The 21,483-nt window shown below is 44.3% G+C and overlaps 1 protein-coding gene and 1 long non-coding RNA gene across 4 annotated transcripts in view; one reads left to right on the top strand and one right to left on the bottom strand.

Moving 5' to 3' along the window:
• LOC140424727 (CTD small phosphatase-like protein) overlaps positions 1 to 910 on the bottom strand; it is a 252,399-nt gene extending 251,489 nt beyond the window's left edge. For 2 of the 3 annotated variants that reach the window (XM_072508055.1, XM_072508057.1), the window contains exon 1: positions 602 to 910. In XM_072508055.1, coding sequence (XP_072364156.1) covers positions 602 to 671 — 70 coding nt within the window. In that variant the 5' untranslated portion in view covers positions 672 to 910. The remainder of the gene's footprint in view (positions 1 to 601) is intronic. The other variant, XM_072508056.1, reaches the window with a different exon arrangement.
• Positions 911 to 4,774: 3,864 nt separating this feature from the next.
• LOC140425690 (uncharacterized) lies at positions 4,775 to 12,375 on the top strand. Its single transcript, XR_011947921.1, has 2 exons — positions 4,775 to 4,922; positions 12,205 to 12,375. It is a non-coding gene; the product is annotated as an uncharacterized lncRNA (long non-coding RNA).
• The last annotated feature ends 9,108 nt before the right edge of the window (positions 12,376 to 21,483 follow it).

Genomic DNA, 21,483 nt, shown 5'->3' with positions numbered 1-21,483 from the left:
AATCGCTGGCTTTGAAAGCAGACCAAGGCAGGCCAGCAGCACGGTTCAATTCCCATACCAGCCTCCCTAATTCCCGTACCAGCCTCCCCGAACAGGCGCTGGAATGTGGCAACTAGGGGCTTTTCACAGTAACTTCCTTGAAGCCTACTTGTGACAATAAGCGATTTTCATTTTCATTCACTTATTTCCCTTGGGTGCCCCGAGCAGGCTCAAAACATTATTAATTGTTAAGTTTTGATCAGGGAAACAAAAGCAGCCATACTTTTTGCAGCTCAAGTTTATAAAAGAAAAAACCTTTATAAAATTCTGCAAGGGGGAAAAGGAATGACCTATGCCTTATTACCTCCCCCCCCCCCCCCCATAATCAGCATCTTAAAAATAAAGGAGCTAACACACACACACACACACACAAAACTAAGGGGGAAAAGAAGAGCTGGGGAAGAAGTCAGGGAGACCCAAGGTTGCTCCTGGACTTTCCAAACTCCTTCCAGCCTCCCCTCCTCTCACTCACAACATTCATACCCTGGCTCAAATCTCAACAAAAACAAAAAAATAAAAAATAAAGACGGGACAAAGACATTCCAAAATGAAAATCGCTTACCTTTTTCCTGGGACGATGAAATAACCTCATCCTCTTTGCTGACCTGCGTTATAATGGACGTGCTGTCCATCGAGCAGACCCCTGGGCTGCCTTGGGCCGCGCTTTCCTGCCTCAAAACGCTCCGATTGTACGGCCCAGAAAGAGAAAAATATATATATATGTCGGGGTTGTGTGTTTTGTTATTTTAAACACGCACCCGCCACAGGCAAAAAAAAAAAAAAATTTTTTTTAAAAGGTTGGAAAAATTAATACTTTTTTTAAAAAAAAATTAAATGCAGAAAATATGATCTGCAAACTTTCCTCTCCCCCCCCCCCCCCCGGGATTTTTTTTCCCCCCCCTCTCTCTCTCTCAGTCAACCATTTATAATCATGTTTATGTCGGGAGAATTCAAAAAATAACCGCCTTTCGCCCGCCGCCGGCCCAGCAGAGAGGACGCCGCCGCCGCCGAGCCGGGAGCTGACAGGCCGGCCGAACGGTGAGTGAAGGGCTGACAGCCGAAGCGTTTCAAAACCCCCCAAAAAAATGTTATCCGGCAGCGAACGCCGAGGAAATAAATGTTTCTTTGGCCTCCCGGAGTCTTGCTGGCGAGGTGTTTATTTATCCCCCTTTTTTCGTCGTCGTCGTCCTTCTCCTCCTTCGCCGCCCCGGCGTCGTCCCTCCTTCGGGAGGAGGGGGGGGGGGGTCGTTTCTTTTTTTTTCTTCTTCTTCTGCTTTCCTCCCCTCCCCTCTTTTATTTTCTTCTCCAAGCGTCGTCCTTTGCTCTCCAATATGGAGGAGCTGGAACTTCTCCCCGATTCAAAAACAACAAGAAAATGTGCGCCGCCTGTTTCAAGGAACCCTCTTCCACTCCCCCCCCCCCCCCCTCCTTGTGTTTTTTTTTCTCTCTATCCCCCCCTCCCTCTCTCCACTTTCTTTTCCTCACAACTTCCAGGCCTTCGGGCAGATTTATTTTTGTTGGATTTTTTTCTCTCTCTTTCTTTTCCTCCACTTCCCCTTTCTCTCTCTCTCTCTCTCAGTCTCTCTCTTTCTCTCCAGATGATCAGCAAAGGACGACGACGACGCCAAATCCGACACGACAACAACAACAACTCCTCTCTTACCCACACCCCCGCCTTTTAAAAAAAAAAAAATTAATAATAATACTTCAGGGGGAGGAATGCGAGCTCATGCTTTGCACAAGGGTGCCGCCGCCGCCAACCAACTTGCACTCCCGCCCCCTCTCAGCCCGGCCACTCTGGAGCTGCCAGCATTTAAAGTGTGGCCAATGTTACAAAGACTGTGCATTTTTAGAGGAGGTTTTAATTGGCATGGCCAAACATAGTCCCATCCAAATGTCACACAACTGCAGAAGGCCTTCAATAATCTGTGGCTATTGCAAAGGCAGATTTTAGCTGGGATCTATTTCTCTGGGGTGGGGGGGTTATCTTTTCTTCCAAGGCCAAGCGGGCAAGTTTTCGGGGGGGCGGTGGGGGCATTTGTCAAAAGAGTTGCCCCTCGCCCCCCCCCCCCCCCCCCCCCCCACCGGCAAAGACTATTGCAGATGCAGCAGACGGAATCGCTGGCCAAACCACAAGCCGAGGGGGGTGGCAAGTGGAACCAATTGGAGCGCTGTTTCATAGAGCCAGCACCAGCCCGATGGGCCGAATGACCTCGTTCTGAGTTGGATCGTTCTACGATTCTACCTTCTGCGAAGAGACCATCCTCAACCTCTGAATTGAAGGTCGCCCTGTCGGCGATCCTCCATTATGTAGGTGGTGAATGGGACCCAAATAATACCCCATATAGGGCAAATGTCAGAGGTAGGTTCTTTACTCAGAGAGTAGTATGTGCGTGGAATGCCCTGCCTGCAACAGTAGTGGACTCGCCAACGTTAAGGGCATTGGATGATAATGGAATAGTGTAGATGGGCTTTAGATTGGTTTCACAGGTCGGCGCAACATCGAGGGCTGTAATGTTCTATGTTCTATAAAAAATAAATTAGGCCCTGTCACACTTCTGTTTTTGGGTCAGAAACCCATCTCTGGCAAGGAAACTAATTAAAGTTTGGATTTTCATCGGGGGGAAAGCTATCATTGGTATGAAGGAGGGGTTCGTGCCCAATTAGAGCCAATGGAGGTGGGTCAGAAGAAATCTCATTTTGATTCCCATGACACCATCACTAGGCTGCTGGTTGTTCCAAAGGAGAAATCTGCAGTTTGTGTCAAAGCCTTCCACTGAAGCAGAGGGAAGCGAGATGTCACAGGAGCGCCAGAGGCCTGGCATCCTGGGCAGGACAGGCTCTCGCTTCATCGATACCGATCTAGATCAAATGCTGGAGGCCAAGGGACAGGAAGGAGGTCCTCATCTCTGAGGGTGGCCTGAGGAGTTCACCTCATCATCCAGCAGGGTTACCTCGCTATTCATCGTCATCTCCTTCGTCTTCCTGTTCCTTTCTAAGCTCCTGCGCCCCAATGAGTTGTCTCCTTCGAAGGCATCAATTCTCTGGAACGTGGTCATGTAATGGAGAGCATAGCAGATCACCATAATGCCCAATACCCATGAAAGAGGGTATTGGAGGATGCTTAGTCTGAGCATCAGCATCGTATCTCCAGAAGCCTGGTGGACTGCTCAAATGATTCGCAGCCGATTTGTCAACAGCAAGCTCCCACAAACATGATAACTAGTAATCTGTTTTTAATTATGTTGGTTTAAGGGATAATTATTGGCCAGGATACCGGGGCGAACTCCTTGCTCTTCTTTGATAAAGTGCCATGGGATCTTATACCCAAGAGGATAGGCAGAGCCTCGATTTAGCATGACACCTCCATCAGTGTAGCACGCACACAATACTTGGGAGTCAGACCTGACCAACAGGGAAGATAACCTTGAATCTCACAAATGAGCTAGGAAAGACTTTGAAGATGGACAATGATGAGTAACTCTGGGAAAGGAATTCCAGAACGTGGGACTGAATAGATAACTTTTCAAAAAGTTAATTCATGGGATGTGGGTGTCGCTGGCTAGGCTAGCATTTATTGCCCATTCCCAATTGCCCTTGAGAAGATGGTGGTAAGCTGCCTTCTTGATCTGCTGCAGTCTATGTGGTGTAGGTACTCCCACAGTGCTGTTAGGGAGGGAGTTCCAGGATTTTCCAAATGCTTTTCCACCAATGGGAGCAGAAGGAGAATGTAGTGTTCCATTAGCGAAACCATGGTGCAGGAACATAGAGCCTGAGGAGATTGCAAAGGTAGGGTGGACCGTGGTCTTGAAGAAGATGAAGACTTTGAAGCCAAGGCTCTGTTGGAAAATACAGGGGTAACAAATGAGCAGATCTGTGGATAGAATGTTTGTCTTCGAGCCTTAGAATAACTGGAGTCAGGTGGCAGGCAAAGAATGCATTGAGCAAATTATCTGGATGTGATGAAAGTGTGATAGATTGAAGGTGAGTCAAGTTAGACCTAACAAAATTTGTCAATCACCTCAGGATTGGGGAGAATATCAATATTTTTGTGCAGGATAGTGGAATGTTAAATCAGGAATGAAGGAATTTTGATTTATTGATCCCCTTAACACATCCCTATAATTTACCAAGACATTAAAGTGGCCAATGATTTACTTTTAAAGTATGGACCTTTTATTCAGTGGGAGGGGGGGTAGGGTAAGTTCTTCCCCCTCTCCTCCCCACCAAAAGTTGTAGAATTTTAACTCCATAGTGAATTAGGTAATTTGGACATTCTGAATTCTCCCTCAGTGTACCCAAACAGGCGCTGTAGTGTGGCGACTAGAGCATTTTTGCAGTAACTTAATTGCAGTGTTAATGTAATCCTACTCGTACAATAAAAATAAAGATCACTGCTGCCTCTCTGCTGCCTCTCGGCGCCAAGGTCCCAGGTTCGATCCTGGCTCTGGGTCACTGTCCGTGTGGAGTTTGCACATTCTTCCCGTGTTTGCGTGGGTTTCGCCCCCGCAACCCTAAAGATGTGCAGGGTAGGTGGATTGGCCATGCTAAATTGCCTCTTAATTGGAAAAAATGAATTGGGTACTCCAAATTTTTTTTTTTTAAATAAAGATAAAGATTATTATTATTCATTTTACTCAGTACAGTGTCAGGTTATTCAATTTACTCGGTATAATGAGAGGTAGTCACTTTAGATTATTATTATTATAGTGTGCATTTCCTTTATACAGTTTCCCCATCCAGAGACCAGCCTGATCGACAGGGAGCCAAGCTTGTCAGGCAGGCAACAGTCCAGAAGAGGCCACAAACCAGTAGCAGCTTTCCTGCTCCTTGAGTTAGAGATCACACAAGGGAAGTGATTTGGAGGGTCGAGAGTGATCATGGTAGGTCAGAGAGGTGAGGGACAGACATGGATTGTCCGTGGGGAGGACGGGTAGGGTGATTGTGATGGGGGAGGTGGATTATCTTGGCAGGGGCGGTGCGGCCTAGTGAAGCACCCCAATTTCCTCCTAGCACACAAGCATTTACTTCTTCCATGCAGAATTCTCCCTTTAGCTGCCAGTTTTCCGAGGCCCAGAGAACCTGGTTGACCAACATTGATGTCAGAGGAGTGATAAAATCAGACACGCAGTCTCATTAAATGATTCAATGAGGTCCACTTTCTGGAAGCAAATTTGTTTCCAGTTTAAAACTGGAATTTGGCAGGTTTGAGGGGGATTGGATTCAGGTTTGAGATTAACATCCCACTCACCCCAAACCTATCTTTTTAGTGGTTGAAACTCCCCCATAGTCACTGCTGTTACCTAGTCAAACACCACCACAGACACTAAATAAAATAAATGGCCCAGTGATCTGTATTTTGGTGGGATTGAAAGATGGATGAATATTGACCAGGAAACCTGGAGAACAGTCCCATTCTTCTTCACATAATGCCCTGGAATCTTTTACATCCACCTGGGCAAATAGATGACCTGAAAGATCCATCTGAAGATTTCAACACTCTCAGCAAAATGTTACCTTAGAGCATGCACTAAAGACCTGGAATGGGGATTGAACACTAGGGATGGGCAATAAATGCTGACTTAGCCAGCGATGCCCACAAAAATGAATTTTTAAAAATCATGCAACATTATGTTTGAGGTGACTACCTGTTGAGCAAAGTTGACACTCAAGTGACAACGGAGAAGAAAAGCTGAGTAACATTGACCTACATATATGTTATAATCCCAATGGAGTCCCAGGATCAGGACCACATGATTTCCCTTGACCTCCCTGGATGTGAACTTCGCCTTTAAGATAGGCAGGCCTTCCCCTTTAAGGGGGCGGGACTTCCCCTTTACAAGAAGAGCCCCAGTTGTATAAAAACAACCTAGCTGCAGGTTGGGAAAGAAGACCCTTCGGGGAGTGGAGGAGTGTTGTAATTGTATCAAAATAAACAATGTTCTGTAATTTCTACTTTCGTCTATGCATTCTGCCTAACGCGGATTCAACAATATAAAAGCTCACACCATACTCTCAGGCAATGTTGCCAGGAGCATAAATGGATAATGTTCAAGAGTTCAAATCGTGAGCCCACCAAATGTAACCATGTAGCCCTCGAGTATTTCAGTATCCTTTCTGTAGTAAGAAAAGACCACACTCTAGGAAGGATAAAATCGCACTAGAGGATGTTGCCTGGGATGGAGCATTTTAGTTATGAAGAGAGGCTGGATAAGCTCAGGTTGATTTCTTTGGAGCAGGGAAGGCTGAGAGGGGACCTGATTGAGGTGTATCAGATTACGTGGGGCATGGGCAGAGTGGATAGAGAGCAGCTGTTCCCTTTGGTTGAAGAATCAATAACAAGGGGGCATAGTTTTAAATAAGAGGCATGAGGTTTAGCGGGGATTTGAGGAAAGGATTTTCATCAGAAGGTGGTTGGAGCCTGAAATGCACTGCCTGAGAAGATAGCGGAGGCAGGAAACCTTGCAACTTTTAAAAAGTACTTGGATGAGTACTTGAAATGTCATAACATTCAAGGCTATGGGAGTATGGCACAAGTGCTGGGAAGTGGAATTAATGTAGATTAGAGTAGTTTTTTAAAAAACGGTGCAGGCTTGATGGGCTGAAGGCCTCTTCTGTATTTTTTATTCTATGACCATAATTTATATAACACAGTCCATTTTTTTTTTAAAAAATCCAATTAAGGGGCAATTTAGCGTGGCCAATCCACCTACCCTGTGCATCTTTGGGTTGTGCGGGTGAGACCTATGCAGACACGGGGAGAATGTGTTAACTCCAAACGGACAGTGACCTGGAGCCAGGATCAAACCCGGGTCCTCGGCACCGTGAAGCAGCAGTGCTAACCACTGCGCCCCTATAACACTGTTCATGACCTTAATTGAGGCATACAAGATGATCAGAGGATTGGATAGGGTGAACAGTGAGAGCCTTTTACCTCGGATGGTGATGTCTAGCACGAGGGGACATAGCTTTAAATTGAGGGGAGATAGATATAGGACAGATGTCGGAGGTAGGTTCTTTAGTGTCACTTGACAACAGCTCCTTCACAAACCACCTTCAAGTTAGGGTGACCACAACGGAGGTATACAAATTTCCCTTGCAACCGCCAATCAGCAGCTCCACTCTACTGCCCTCTGCTGGATGTTTGTCTTCACTTGAACAGCTAGGGTCTCTAGCTCAGGTACACCTTCAAGTTAGGGTGACCACAACGGAGGTATGCAAATTTCCCTTGCAACAGCCAATCAGCTCCGCTCTACTGTCCTCTGCTGGATGCTTGTCTTCACTTGAACAGCTAGGGTCTCTAGCTCAGGTACACCTTCAAGTTAGGGTGACCACAACGGAGGTATGCAACTTTCCCTTGCAACAGCCAATCAGCAGCTCCGCTCTACTCCCTCTGCTGGATGCTTGTCTTCACTTGAACAGCTAGGGTCTCTAGCTCAGGTACACCTTCAAGTTAGGGTGCCCACAACGGAGGTATGCAAATTTCCTTTGCAACAGCCAATCAGCAGCTCTGCTCTACTGCCCTCTGCTGGATGCTTGTCTTCACTTGAACAGCTAGGGTCTCTAGCTCAGGTACACCTTCAAGTTAGGGTGACCACAACGGAGGTATGCAAATTTCCTTTGCAACTGCCAATCAGCAGCTCTGCTCTACTGCCCTCTGCTGGATGCTTGTCTTCACTTGAACAGCTAGGGTCTCTAGCTCAGGTACACCTTCAAGTTAGGGTGACCACAACGGAGGTATGCAAATTTCCTTTGCAACAGCCAATCAGCAGCTCTGCTCTACTGCCCTCTGCTGGATGCTTGTCTTCACTTGAACAGCTAGTGTCTCTAGCTCAGCTACACCTTCAAGTTAATGTTTATACACCATTCAACCAATGTTTATACTTTCCAGTGGCCTTCCCTGCTCTGCTAACAGTTGCATCCTTCCATTGACTAGACCCTTCAGGCAAGTATGTCACTTTTGTGCCAACTTTTGGCAGTTGTCCTTTTGGAAAAATGGCCTGTTCTAATTCATCAGAAGTGTTGTGTTCCTCTACAGAAATCCTGTCTATATCAGTTAACTGGTCCTCATAGTTCTGTAACATGTGCGTACCAGATAACTCTGGTTCCTCATCATGTCTGTCTGCTCTGCCTAAATTTGAAAATTTGTAATCTGTACCCATTATCCTTGGTGAATGTACCCTAACAGTTTGATTGCCATGTTGCAAAATAATTGTGTTGCCATCTATGCCTATGATCTTCCCTGAGCCTTTCCATTCATTAAAATTGTCTCTCTTATTAGTATACAATGTCTCCTTGCTGAAAAACGGTATTTGATGTCCGTACATTATGTCTTATAGCTCTACGAATTCGTTCAGAGACTTCTGCTTCCAAAAAAGCTTTTCTACTGCTATGTAATGCATTTAAATGCTCAGCAATGGCAGAGCTAATTGTAATCCCTTCCCAAGCTGGAGGCTGGTCATCAAAAATGGATGGAATTTTAGGATTTCTACCAAACACTAATTGCTGGGGACTATAGCCCCCAACCATCTGCACTGAATTCTTTGCATGTACCGCCCATGCTAAAGCTGAATTTAGCTTGCAGTTTGGTCTATCTGCCAAAATTTTACAGAGCATGTCATCTATTACTGCATGGTTTCTTTCACACACACCATTACTAAATGGGCTTTCCGCCATTCACCTTTTGACACATATCCCTAAACTCATCATTAGCAAATTCTCCCCCATTGTCCGTATGGACCCAATGGGCCCATTCCTGTCCCTATCCATTTTTCCACGAATTGATCCAGAATTACTCTCTTTTCTTTACTTCGTTGATTGACTAAATATGGTTGCTAAATCTACAAAATGCAAAATAAATATATTATTGGCTTTATCCCAGATCTTAAGTTCCATGGCCACAATGTCATTAAAATCTCTGGCCAAAGGTAAAGTTACTATCGGTCATGCTGGTGTCCTTCTGTACTTCCTACAAACTTCACAGCGATCACTAACCTGTTCTATCAGTTTAGTATAGTCTTCATCCCTTACCCCTACATTCTTTAATAACATTTTCAGTCTCCGAGGAGACGGATGCGCAAATTGCCTATGAAGTTTTAATACCACAAGCTTTTTATCAGCTAATATCCCATTTTCAACTGCCATTAACACATCCTTAACAACTGTACTTGGAAATATTATTTGTCAGTAATGGGATACAATAGTGAACCGACTGTGTAAATTGTAAGTCCACCGTCTTTCTAAAAACTGTTGCCTTATCCTGTTCCATATCCAGTTTCATGTATGCTTTCTTCATCGACGGTTTGCTCAGAAGCAAAGATATCTTACTTGATACAATATCCGTGCTAATGAAATGATTCACTCCGGCAATATTGCAAGGAATCACCACTCTTTTCAATGACTTCAGAGTATTATCATCCCCAAACCTGAAACTTGTGGAACTATCAAATTCCTTAACCTTGTTACAATTTTCAGCATTCAAGGAGTCCAGGTAACATTTTAACCAGTCAATTCCACACACAGTTGATGTGCAGCCACTGTCCAATACAGCACAATTGAAGGATTCTGCAACCAACACCCTCATTACCGGCGTAAAACTGCTTGTTGGATTGGATTGGATTTGTTTATTGTCACGTGTACCGAGGTACTGTGAAAAGTATTTTTCTGCGAGCAGCTCAACAGATCATTAAGTACATGAGAAGAAAAGGGAATAAAAGAAAATACATAATGGGCAACACAACAAATACAATGTAACTACATAAGCACTGGCATCGGATGAAGCATACAGGGTGTAGTGTTAATGAAGTCAGTCCACAAGAGGGTCATTTAGGAGTCTGGTGACAGTGGGGAAGAAGCTGTTTTTGAGTCTGTTCGTGCGTGTTCTCAGACTTCTGTATCTCCTGCCCGATGTAAGAAGTTGGAAGAGTGAGTAAGCCGGGTGGGAGGGATCTTTGATTATACTGCCCGCTTTCCCCAGGCAGCGGGAGGTGTAGATGGAGTCAATGGATGGGAGGCAGGTTCGTGTGATGGACTGGCGGTGTTCACGACTCTCTGCAGTTAATAGGACAGTGCCTTCTTTCTGGTCACTATCTTTTTCCTCTTCTGACTCTTCCGTGTCATGTGTCGCTTCAAACACTCTATTATAACGTGTTGGACAGTTGAAAGCATAATGATATTGAGAGTCACATCGAAAACATCGATTTATCATACCCTGGGCACTTCTGGGGCTATTCTTCCTCTTGTCGGTTCTAACTGGGTTTCTGTCTTCATAATTTCCGGGTCCCGATCTCCTTCTATAGCCTTGGAACCTGTTTGTAGCCGTGCGATTTCGCCATCCTGTTAGTAATGTATCTTCCATATTCTGCTTTATTGCAGGCTGACCTATTTGGGTCATCAGAGCCATCAGAATCAAATGTTTCCCCAGAAGCTTTTTTAAAGCTTCTGTCATCTGATCGAATAAGGTATCCCTATCCGCAAACTGAACTCCTGTCAAAACCAGGAGCCTATCCATGTTGTTCACTAGCACAGTCAAGTAATTTAAAGGCCAACACAGACTGGAAATTCCAGGTTGTGTTTCTGTAGCCTTTTATATAGTCTGCCAAATTCCATTATATAGTCTTCCATGGAGAAATCCTCTATTTTCCGGAACCTGTAAAAATCCGACCATGCTCCATATGCACTTAACAAGTCATCCTTTTTATAAATTTTATCCATATAACGTAATAGAGTCTCCAGACCTTCTTATGAGTCTAATTCTTCCAATTCCAGCTCAGAAAACACTTTGCTTCAGATTTTACTGTCATAAGGTGGAGGAAGAGCCAATGTTTTCTCTTTCCCAAGACAGTTACCGTAGTCCACATAAGTACTGCACTTCTCCATTGTGGTCGCACTATCCCCTTTCAGAAAAAATTATTGGGGGGGTGGGGTAGTCATATCCGGCCACCTTTATCCTAGGTTCAGCTATGTATCTTTTTCTTTCTTCTCACTCACTCCTTTGTTTGGTCTGGAAAAGTTGTATCTTTCAACCCTTCACATTTGCACAGCAACCATCCTCTGGTACCATTTGTTTGACACTTAGCTGCTGTTGTATAAAGAGTCAAAGGTACTGTTCCTTTTACAAACACTTTTATTTCACTTTAACAGACTCTGCACAAAACTATATCTTCGCATCACCTGACACAAAAGCCACCTGAAGCCTCTTTAAATATCAGTGTCAATTATTGGATACTTAGCATAAATGAGACAACTAATTGGAATGTCTCTTAACCCATTATTTAACACAGTCTGCACACAGCAAGTTTTTGCAAACAACAGTGACAGAATCACCGGATAACCTGTGTTTTAACAAGATTATTGGGGGATAAATATTGACCAAGTCACTGGGGAAAACTCAACTGCTACTTTTCGAATAATTGATATTTTATGTCCACCTGAGAGGGCAGTTGGGCCCTCCATTTAACATCTCATTCAAAAGATGGCACCTGTGACAGTGCAGCACACTCTCAGTACTGCACTGGAGTGTCAGCCTAGATTATGTGCTCTAGCTTCTGGAGTGTGACCTGAACTCTTTTGGTCTCCTTTTCTGAGGAAGGATGTTCTTGCTCTCGAGGGAGTGCAGCGAAGGTTTACCAGACTGATTCCGGGGATGGCGGGACTGTTTTATGAGGAGAGATTGACTAGGCTGGGATTGTTCTCGCTGGAGTTCAAAAGAATGAGGGGGCATCTCATAGAGACTATAAAATTCTAACAGGACTAGACAGGGTAGATGCAGGGAAGATGTTACCAATGATGGGTTTGCCCAGAACCAGGGGTCACAGCCTGAGGATTCGGGGTAAACCATTTTGGACAGAGATAAGGAGACACTTCTTCATTCAAAGAATGGTGAGCCTGTGGAATTCATTACCACAGGAAATAGTTGATGCTAAAACATTGAATATATTCAAGAGGCGGCTGGATATAGAACTTGGGGAGAATGGGACCAAAGGCTAGGGGGAGAAAGCAGGATTAGGCTATTGAGTTGGATGAACAGCCATGATCGTGATAAATGGTGGAGCAGGCTCAATGAGCCAAAAGCCTCCTCCTCCTATCTTCTATGTATCTATGTAACCCACAACTCTTTTCCCTCCGAGCAAACCTGAAATTTTAACTCGGTTTCTCTTTCCACAGATGCAGCCTGACCTGACCTATTACCAACATTTTCTGTTTTTATTGTGGATTTCCAACATCCGCGGTATTTTGCATTTGTATAAAATAAGTGGAGTTTGTTAAATATCAGCCCTGTTCCTAGCAAGTTCAAGACTTCCATCCAATGAGAGAATAAAAAAAGTTTGCGGTCTACATCTGAGCTCAACTTTACCTGACCAAAGGACTTGGTTTTAAAAAAAATTTAGGGTACCCAATTCATTTTTTCCAATTAAGGGGCAATTTAGCATGGCCAATCCACCTACCCTGCACATCTTTGGGTTGTGGGGGCGAAACCCACGCAAACACGGGGAGAATGTGCAAACTCCACATGGACAGTGACCCAGAGCCGGGATCAAATCTGGATCCTAGGCACCGTGAGACAGCAGAGCTAACCACTGTGCCACCGTGCTGCCTGACCTGGAGTACTTGATGCCGAGTAATAGGTCACCTCTTTAATCCAATACCCTTAGGACATCAGTCAAGTTATATTGCCTGCCTTAACTCCAGTTATGTGCTAAATTGTGATGCTCGCAGATTCACTCAAACTCTGAACACCATATCTACCATATTAATTATGATCTGCAAAGTTTGCTGTTCCTACATACATTCAGTGTTCATTCCCCTACCTTCACCATTCTGTTTGACTCTTCAGCAAACTGTTTTTCCCAGATGCCATTAGCTGTTCCTTGAGACATCAAAGTGACCATTTCCCATGAGTGAACCTTGACATTGACTGCCAGAAGATTGTTCAACTGTAAAAGGTATCATTTATCGAACCCAATTATGTCCTCATCTGAAGCCTCTGCATACATAATCACTAGGTTTCAATGAGGGGAAAAAAGCCTGGCCTGTACTTTATTCCTTTTGTCAACTCCAAGGAGCTCAAGTGCAGAAATTGTAGAAGAGAACGTCACATTTATATGGTGCCCTTCACAGCCCCAGGACACCGTTTTACAAACCAGGAAGTACTTTTGAAATGTATCTACTGTTGTACTGTAGGAAGTGTGGCAACCAATGTGATAATACTTTAGTCATGTCGGTTGAAGGATAAATATTGGTCGGAACACCCCCCCCCCCCCCCCCCCCCCCCCCCCCCCCCACCCCACCCCACTCAACAGACAACAGAGTGAAATGTATGTACATGTGCACAAACCTGGAACTTTCTGACTGTCTTCCTCCACCATGGCTGCATGCCCTATCTGGCCTTTCTGCCCTCTTTGGGCACTTTGTGTGTGTCAGCCAGCGTGCTGTTTTTGACTCTGCTCCCTCCCTCTTGTTTTCAGGCCCCTCACCCGCAGCTCTGCCGTTTACATTCTGGTGTGCCCCACAGGTTTTTTTGCCCCCCTCCTTCTCCTCTTTCCCCCCCCCCCCCCCCCCCCACCTTTCCATGTTAGTGGTGCACCTGTGCCCCACTACTGCTGGCTACGAACAGGTCTTGGAACAAGTTGGTGATTGGCCACCACATCTTGTGGAAGCCCAGTTGGAGGAATTCCGACAAGTCGAACAGCCAGTCTGCAGATTTAGCTGGTTCTGCTGGTCGCCAGCGAAGCAGGATTCTTCGGCAGGCGATTAGGAAGGCAAAGGCTAGAGCGTCGGCTCCCCTCCCCATGAAGTGTTCTGGCTGGTCTGAGAGCCCGAAAACCACCACTTTTGGGCATGGCTCCAGCCTCACCCCCACAACCCTGGACATCCCTCAAAGAAGGTTATTCAGAACCCGACAAGTCTGGGGCAGACCCAGAACATGTGGGTGTGGTTGGCCGGGCCTCCCTGGCGCCGTTCACATTTGTCCTCCACCTCTGGAAAGAACCTGTTCATTCGAGTTCTGGTTAGGTGCGCCCTGTGCAACACCTTTAGTTGTATTAGGCTTAGCCCTGTGCATGTTCAGTGCTTTGATCCAAAGTGTCCCCCCCCCAAACAGTCGCCCATACAGGTCCCCGCAGTTCCCTGTTCCCAAGTCGCCCGCATCCATAATAACTAGGAGCAGGAGTAGGCCATCTGGCCCCTCGAGCCTGCTCCGCCATTCAGTGAGATCATGGCTGATCTTTTGTGGACTCAGCTCCACTTTCCGGCCCGAACACCATAACCCTTAATCCCTTTATTCTTCAAAACACTATCTATCTTTATCTTAAAAACATTTAATGAAGGAGCCTCTACTGCTTCACTGGGCAAGGAATTCCATAGATTCACAACCCTTTGGGTGAAGACGTTTCTCCTAAACTCAGTGCTAAATCTACTTCCCCTTGTCTTGAGGCTATTCCCCCTAGTTCTACATTCACCCGCCAGTGGAAACAACCAGCCCACATTTATCCTATCTATTTCCTTCATAATTTTATATGTTTCTATAAGATCCCCCCGGATCCTTCTAAATTCCAACGAGTACAGTCCCAGTCTACTCAACCTCGCCTCGTAATCCAACCCCCTCAACTCTGGGATTAACCTAGTGAATCTCCTCTGCACACCCTCCAGCGCCAGTATGTCCTTTCTCAGTTATGGAGACCAAAACCGAACACAATACTCCAGGCCTCACTAACACCTTATACAATTGCAGCATAACCTCCCTAGTCTTCAACTCCATCCCTCTAGCAATGAAGGACAAAATTCCATTTGCCTTCTTATCACCTGTTGCACCTGTAAACCAACGTTTTGTGACTCATGCACTAGGTCCCTCTGTCACTGGAATGACTTCTTGGATTGTGTAACTTTCTGTTGCGCATATATGCCACCTGATGTGGTACTGTCCCATACAGACCAAAATATTTCATTTTCATTCCACAGTTTGTGCTGCAGTCGTTATTCTTTGCAGCACATATAACTTGCATCTATATAGCACCTTTAATGTATTAAAACATTCCCAAAGGCACTTCACAGAGCCATTATAAAACAAAACATGACCACATAAGGAGATGTTAGAATTGACCATGTACTGATGGCGATGGGCGGCTCCCACTCCCGTAACCAACAGCTCAACATCAATGAAAGTGGCTTAGGAATAAACAATATGACATGCTTCCAGTTCCTCTATCTGACAGCTTAAACTTCAACATCCTTTCCTATTCCAAATCTCTCATCATATTGTTGAGTTGCAACGTAAATCAGAGGCCTACTAAAACATGGCACTCTTCCTCCACCTTTAGAGTTCTACCCTATATAAAACATTGACAAATGACCTAAAAATCTTACAAGACACTTTAATATGACTTTAAATTGGTTAAACACAGATAGAAGCAGACAGTCATCAATCCACTCCCATCCACCATTTCAGTCATTGATCCTTTTAAGTGTGTAAAAAGAAACATGCATGCTCCTCCACAGTGCAGCTGGACCATAACTCATGTATTCCTACCACATCAGTCATTCCCGGGACTGAGTGATTAACAAACTCAAGGTTATTCTTTAGCACAGTGGTTAGCATTGTTGCTTCACAGCGCCAGGGACCCTGGTTCGATTCCCGGCTTGGGTCACTGTCTGTGCAGAGTCTGCACATCCTCCCCGTGTCTGCGTGGGTTTTCTCCGGGTGCTCCGGTTTCCTCCCACAAGTCCCAAAAAGACATGCTTGTTCGGCGAATTGGACATTTTGAATTCTCCCTCCGTGTACCCGAACAGACATCGGAAGTGGCGACTAGGGGCTTTTCACAGTAACTTCATTGCAGTGTTAATGTAAGCCTACTTGTGACACAAATAAAGATTATTGTTATGGACAACTTGTTTATTCATGTCCTTTGTTCATTTAGCGTCACCTCATTAGACAAAACTGCAAGAGAAATTAAGGATTTTTGTCTGTTCAGTTTAGGATTGACTTATTTAATTCAACCACAGACTTAAGGACTGGATTTAGCGTTTTAGGGGGTCAAATAGGGGTCCTGGCACTGCACTGTGCCAGGAGCAGTTACCCAGCAGTGATTTCCCCTGATTTGGCCAGTTAGTGGGCAGAGGATCTGCTCTTCTCCAATTAAGGATGGTGGGCGGGTTTTCAAAGCTGGAGAGCCAATAGCTGCAGCCTGCTGTTTCAAGCAGAGGAGCCTCCATCAGCACTTTTAAAACTTTAGAATTTAAAAATGGCCCAACTGCTGGGCTACCATCAAGGATGGGGTAATGGCACTCTGCAGTCTCAGCTGTGGTCAGGTAGGCAGGGAGGGGCAGCACGGTGGCGCAGTGGGTTAGCCCTTTTGCCTCACGGCGCCGAGGTCCCAGGTTCGATCCCGGCCCCTGGTCACTGTCCGTGCAGAGTTTGCACATTTTACCCTTGTTTGCGTGGGTTTCGCCCCCACAACCCAAAAAATGTGCAGGGTAGGTGAATTGGCCACGCTAAATTGCCCCTTAATTGGAAAAAATGAATTGGGTACTCTAAATTTATTTTTAAAAAGGTAGGCAGTGAGGGCTCAGAAGGTGCTTGGAGAGCTGGCACACCTGGTCAGCTGCCAGGGAGCTGCCTCCAGGCAGCTGACCTGGTCCTGATGCAATGGAGACCGGCCAACCAACCAGAAACTTTGTATGATTGGCCTTCAACTCAGTTTAATTGGCTCCTTGCCATTTGTGGGTGGCAGCCCTCAGCACTTGATTCCATCTCCAGGAAAATGGCCAGTGGATTACTCACTTTTCTACCGATTTTCACCTCTGTTCTTCCCCCTATATAAGGTGTAAATTTAATTAAAGGAGTTTAAAAAAAAGGTTTTACTCCAATATCTTTCAATGACTACTTAGTGCAGGAAAGTGAAGTTGAGGCAGAGTATCAACCATAATCATTGAATGATGGAGCAGGCTCGAAGGGCATTATGGTCTACTTAAAGCAAAACAATGTTTATTCTATGAACTCAAGTGAACATCTTAGCAACCATTAATTCAAATACAACCCCCAAAGAATACAACACTAAGTAATCTTTCCTTTCCTTTTAACATCCATAAGATTTTTAAAAAACCTTTTAACTGAAGCACATCAGGTTTGAATTCACTACTGAGAACAGTTCTAACTGAATTGACCAAATGATCAAGGGATAGTCTTTACATGGCAGAGAGAACAACATTACACATTCTGTGGCTGACTGCAGCTCCAACTCTGAAACAAAACCAAAAAAACACAGACACACCCAAGCTTTTCTCAAAGTGAAACTAAAAATTGACAGACTTCCCAGCTCCACCCACTCTCTAACATCACTGCAGTAATAAACACCCATTTCTTAAAGGTACACCCACTACAGTTATTCTATAAAAAACACCCATTTCTTAAAGGTACTCTCACATGACAATACCTCCACTCCACCCGATCAAAGGCCTTCTCTGCATCCATGAAGACAACAGGCCCTGGCCCCCTCCCCCTCAATGGTGTCATTACCACATTCTACAGCCTCTTGATATTACTGGAGGGCTGCCTGTCCTTTACATTTTTAACATAAATTTAGAGTACCCATTTCTTTTTTTTCCAATTAAGGGGCAATTTAGCGTGACCAATCCAACTACACTGCACATCTTTGGGTTGTGGGGGTGAGACCCACACAAACACGGGGAGAATGTGCAAACTCCACACGGACAGTGACCTAGGGCTGAAATCGAACCTGGCTCCTTAGCGCCGTAAGGCAGCAGTGCCAACCACTGTGCCACCCCTTGACTGTCCTTTACAAAACCCATTTGGTCCTCCACCACTACCTCTGGCACACATCCCTCCTCCTTCCCGCCACCAACGTACCCAACATTTTCACCTCAGTGTTCAACAACGAAATGACCCACACTAAGGATCCTTCCCCTTTTTCGGGATTAATGAAATCGATGCCTGCGTCAGTGTCTCTGGGAGTTCCCCCTTCTCCAGTGCCTCATTAAACATCCCCAACCCCGGGAGTGGGGGAGGGCTCCGCAGGTACAACATTTCTAGTTTGGTGGGGAGAGTGAAAGCTGATCTGGCAAGGTGGGATGGTCTCCCTCTGTCACTGGCGGGTCGGTGTCATGTGAGAGTGCCTTTAAGAAATGGATGTTTACGCAATGTACCTTTAAAAAAAATGCAGTGATGTCAGAGTGTGGGTGGAGCTGGGCTTTAGATCAGCCATTTTGCAGGTTTTAGTTTACGTTTTGAGGAAAAGAGCTTGGGTGTGTGACTGTGTTTTGCAGTGAGCTGGATCTGCTGTGATCTCTGCCATGAAAGGTGGAATTCAGGGTGAGAGGAGTAGCGTTCCATTATATAAGGTAAGGTTGTAAAATCTAGTGAAGAGTGGTGAAGTGGTAGTAGGAGTAATAGATAAACTATCTTGTCCAGGAATACAGTTTATCTTGGGTAATGATATAGCTGGGACTGATGCCTACTGTGGTTGATAAGCCAGTGGAAAATCAGTCAACTGAAGTGTTGAAGGACGAATATCCTGGGATTTTTCCGGATTGTGTAGTCACAAGGTCACAGGTTTAGACAAGAGGAGAAATCAAAGAGTGAAGATTGTCAGAAACAATTTTTGATCAGATGGTTGAAAAAGAACAAGAACAGGTGGAGGATGAGGCGGATATTTTTAGTTCAGGAAAATTGGCGGAGTTACAACAGAAAGATGTAGAAATAAGACGGATATATCAGAAAGTATATACGAAAGAGGAATCTGAGAGTATACCAGAGTGTTATTACTGTAAAAGTGATGTCTTGATGAGAAAATAGAGACTTGTACATATGCAGGCGGATGAAAACTGGGCAGAAGTTCATCAAGTAGTATTGCCAGTAGGGTATAGAAAGGAGGTGTTGCGAGTTGCACATGAGGTACCAGTGGGAGGTCATTTGGGAATAAGGAAAGCTCAAGCTAAAATAGAAACATTTTTATTGGCCTGGACTACTTAAAGATGTAGTTAAATTTTGTCAATCATGTCACACATGTCAAGTGATAGGAAAACCTCAAACAGTGCTAAAACCAGTGCCCTTAATACCCGTTCCAGCATTTGAGGAACCTTTTACGAGGGTCATAATCGATTGTGTAGGACCGCTTCCTAAAACAAAAAGTGGGAATCAATATCTTTTGACTATAATGGATGTGTCTACTAGGTTTCCAGAGGCCATTCCAGTACGTAATGTTACAGCTCAAAGGATTGTGGAGGAGTTACTTAAATTCTTTACTAGATATGGACTACCCACAGAAATTCAATCGGATCAAGGATAACATTTTACTTCAAAGTTATTCAAAGAAGTTATGGATAGCTTGGGAATAAAACAATTTAAATCAACTGTGTACCATCCAGAATTGCAGGGAGCGTTAGAAAGGTGGCATCAGACATTAAAGACAATGTTGAGGGCGTATTGTCAAGATTATCCAGAGGATTGGGAGAAAGGAATCTCATTTGTATTGTTTGCAATTAGAGGTGCAACTAATGAGTCTACCAAATTTATTCCCTTTGAACTAATTTTTGGTCATGAGGTGAGAGGACCACTTAAATTGATTAAGGAAAAATTGGTGGGTGAGAAATCGGAAATTACACTATTGGATTATGTGTCAAATTTTAGGGAACGATTAAATAGAGCAGGTGAATTGGCTAGACAACATTTGAAAGTTGCACAAAATGTGATGAAATGGGTAGCGGACAAGAAATCCAAAGTTCGTAGTTTTGCCAGTGGGGATAAAGTTTTAGTGTTGTTACCAGTGATAGGGGAGCCTTTAAAAGCTAGGTTTTGTGGACCATATCAGATTGAAAGGAAATTAAATGAGGTGAATTATGTGGTAAAAACACCAGATAGAAGGAAGAATCACCGAGTGTGTCATGTGAATATGCTTAAAAGGTACTTTGAAAGGGAAGGAGAGAAAAAGGAGGTTTTAATGTTTCTAACTCAAAGTGATGAACCAAATCCAGATGACTGTGAATTTGACATAACTCAAATTAAATTGGAAAATGAGGATGTTCTTAAAAATTGTTAAGTTACCTTCCAGAGGAAAAACGAACTGACCTGAAAGAGTTATTGATATCACATGGGCAAGTTTGTAGAGATAAATTGGGAAGTACTAAAATGGCTATACATGATGTAGATGTGGGAACTGCTGTTCCGATCAAACAACATCCATATAGACTTAACCCTTTAAAATTGGCACAGGTTAACAAAGAGATTGAGAGTATGCTTACAAATGGCATAATTGAAGTGGGTTGCAGCCAATGGAGCTCACCCATAGAGATGGTACCTAAACCAGATGATACCCAATGGTTGTGTATGGACTACAGACAGGTGAATGTAGTTACAAGAACGGACTCTTATCCTTTCCCGCGTTTGAAGGATTGCATTGAGAAATTGTGACAATCTGCTTTTATTTACAACTTCCAGACATGGAAAGAACATTTAAAACATCGTATGGAGTTCTTTGATCGACTTCAGGCGGCAGGTTTGGTGATGAACCGAGCCAAAAGTGAATTTGGAGAAGCCCAAATCACTTTCCTTACAGAGTTTCCGATACCCTCAAGACGAAGGGAGACAATGCGATCTCTTAACATGAATGAATTTGATCAAACCTTTGTGCAAAGGTTTTGTGGCGTGATTATTCCACTGATGGACTTGCTAAAGAAACGTAAAAAATTTCAATGGACAGCGGACTTTCGACAGGCGTTTGACTGCCTGAAAGCTGTGATCACCAATGTTCCTGTATTGGAGAATTACAAGGGTCCCTGTGGGCAGATTGAACTAAAGTATCTGATTCTAAAGAGAATTGTAGAGGAATGGATGGACCGTGCAGAGACTTTCTTGTTCAAAGAGACTGTCAATCGAGAAGGAATTCGGTTGGAGGACAAAGGATTTTGGTTGGAGGACGAAGAACAAAGAAAAAGGGACTATACTGTTATACCTGTTTGAGTGTGTTGTTTTCTTTAAATGAAAATGTATATTTACTGTGTGCATTTCTTAGTGGATGGTGCAAAAGTAAAAATGAAACCATCTTGAAGTTGATGGTTTATTTTTTTTTCTTGGGCGGAGGTGTCATGTGAGAGTACCTTTAAGAAATGGATGTTTATGCAATGTACCTTTAAGAAAATGCAGTGATGTCAGAGTGTGGGTGGAGCTGGGCTTTAGATCAGCCATTTTGCAGGTTTTAGTTTCAGTTTTGAGGAAAAGAGCTTGGGTGTGTGACTGTGTTTTGCAGTGAGCTGGATCTGCAGTGATCTCTGCCATGAAAGACTATCTCTGGATCATTTGGGTGATTTAAACTCCTAAAAGTAATGCCTTTAACCTGAGGTGTTTCTGTTTAAAGGTGTTAAGTCTCTGGGATGTTGAAAGGATTAACTGAAGGATTATTTAGTGTTGTGTTATTTTTGGGTTATCTTTGAAGT

The sequence above is a fragment of the Scyliorhinus torazame genome, chromosome 6 (genome assembly GCF_047496885.1).
Source record: "Scyliorhinus torazame isolate Kashiwa2021f chromosome 6, sScyTor2.1, whole genome shotgun sequence".
In the NCBI taxonomy this organism is placed as follows: Eukaryota; Metazoa; Chordata; class Chondrichthyes; order Carcharhiniformes; family Scyliorhinidae; genus Scyliorhinus; species Scyliorhinus torazame.
The sequence above is the reverse complement of the archived record's forward strand: the minus strand, read 5'-3'. Positions and strand labels throughout refer to the sequence as shown.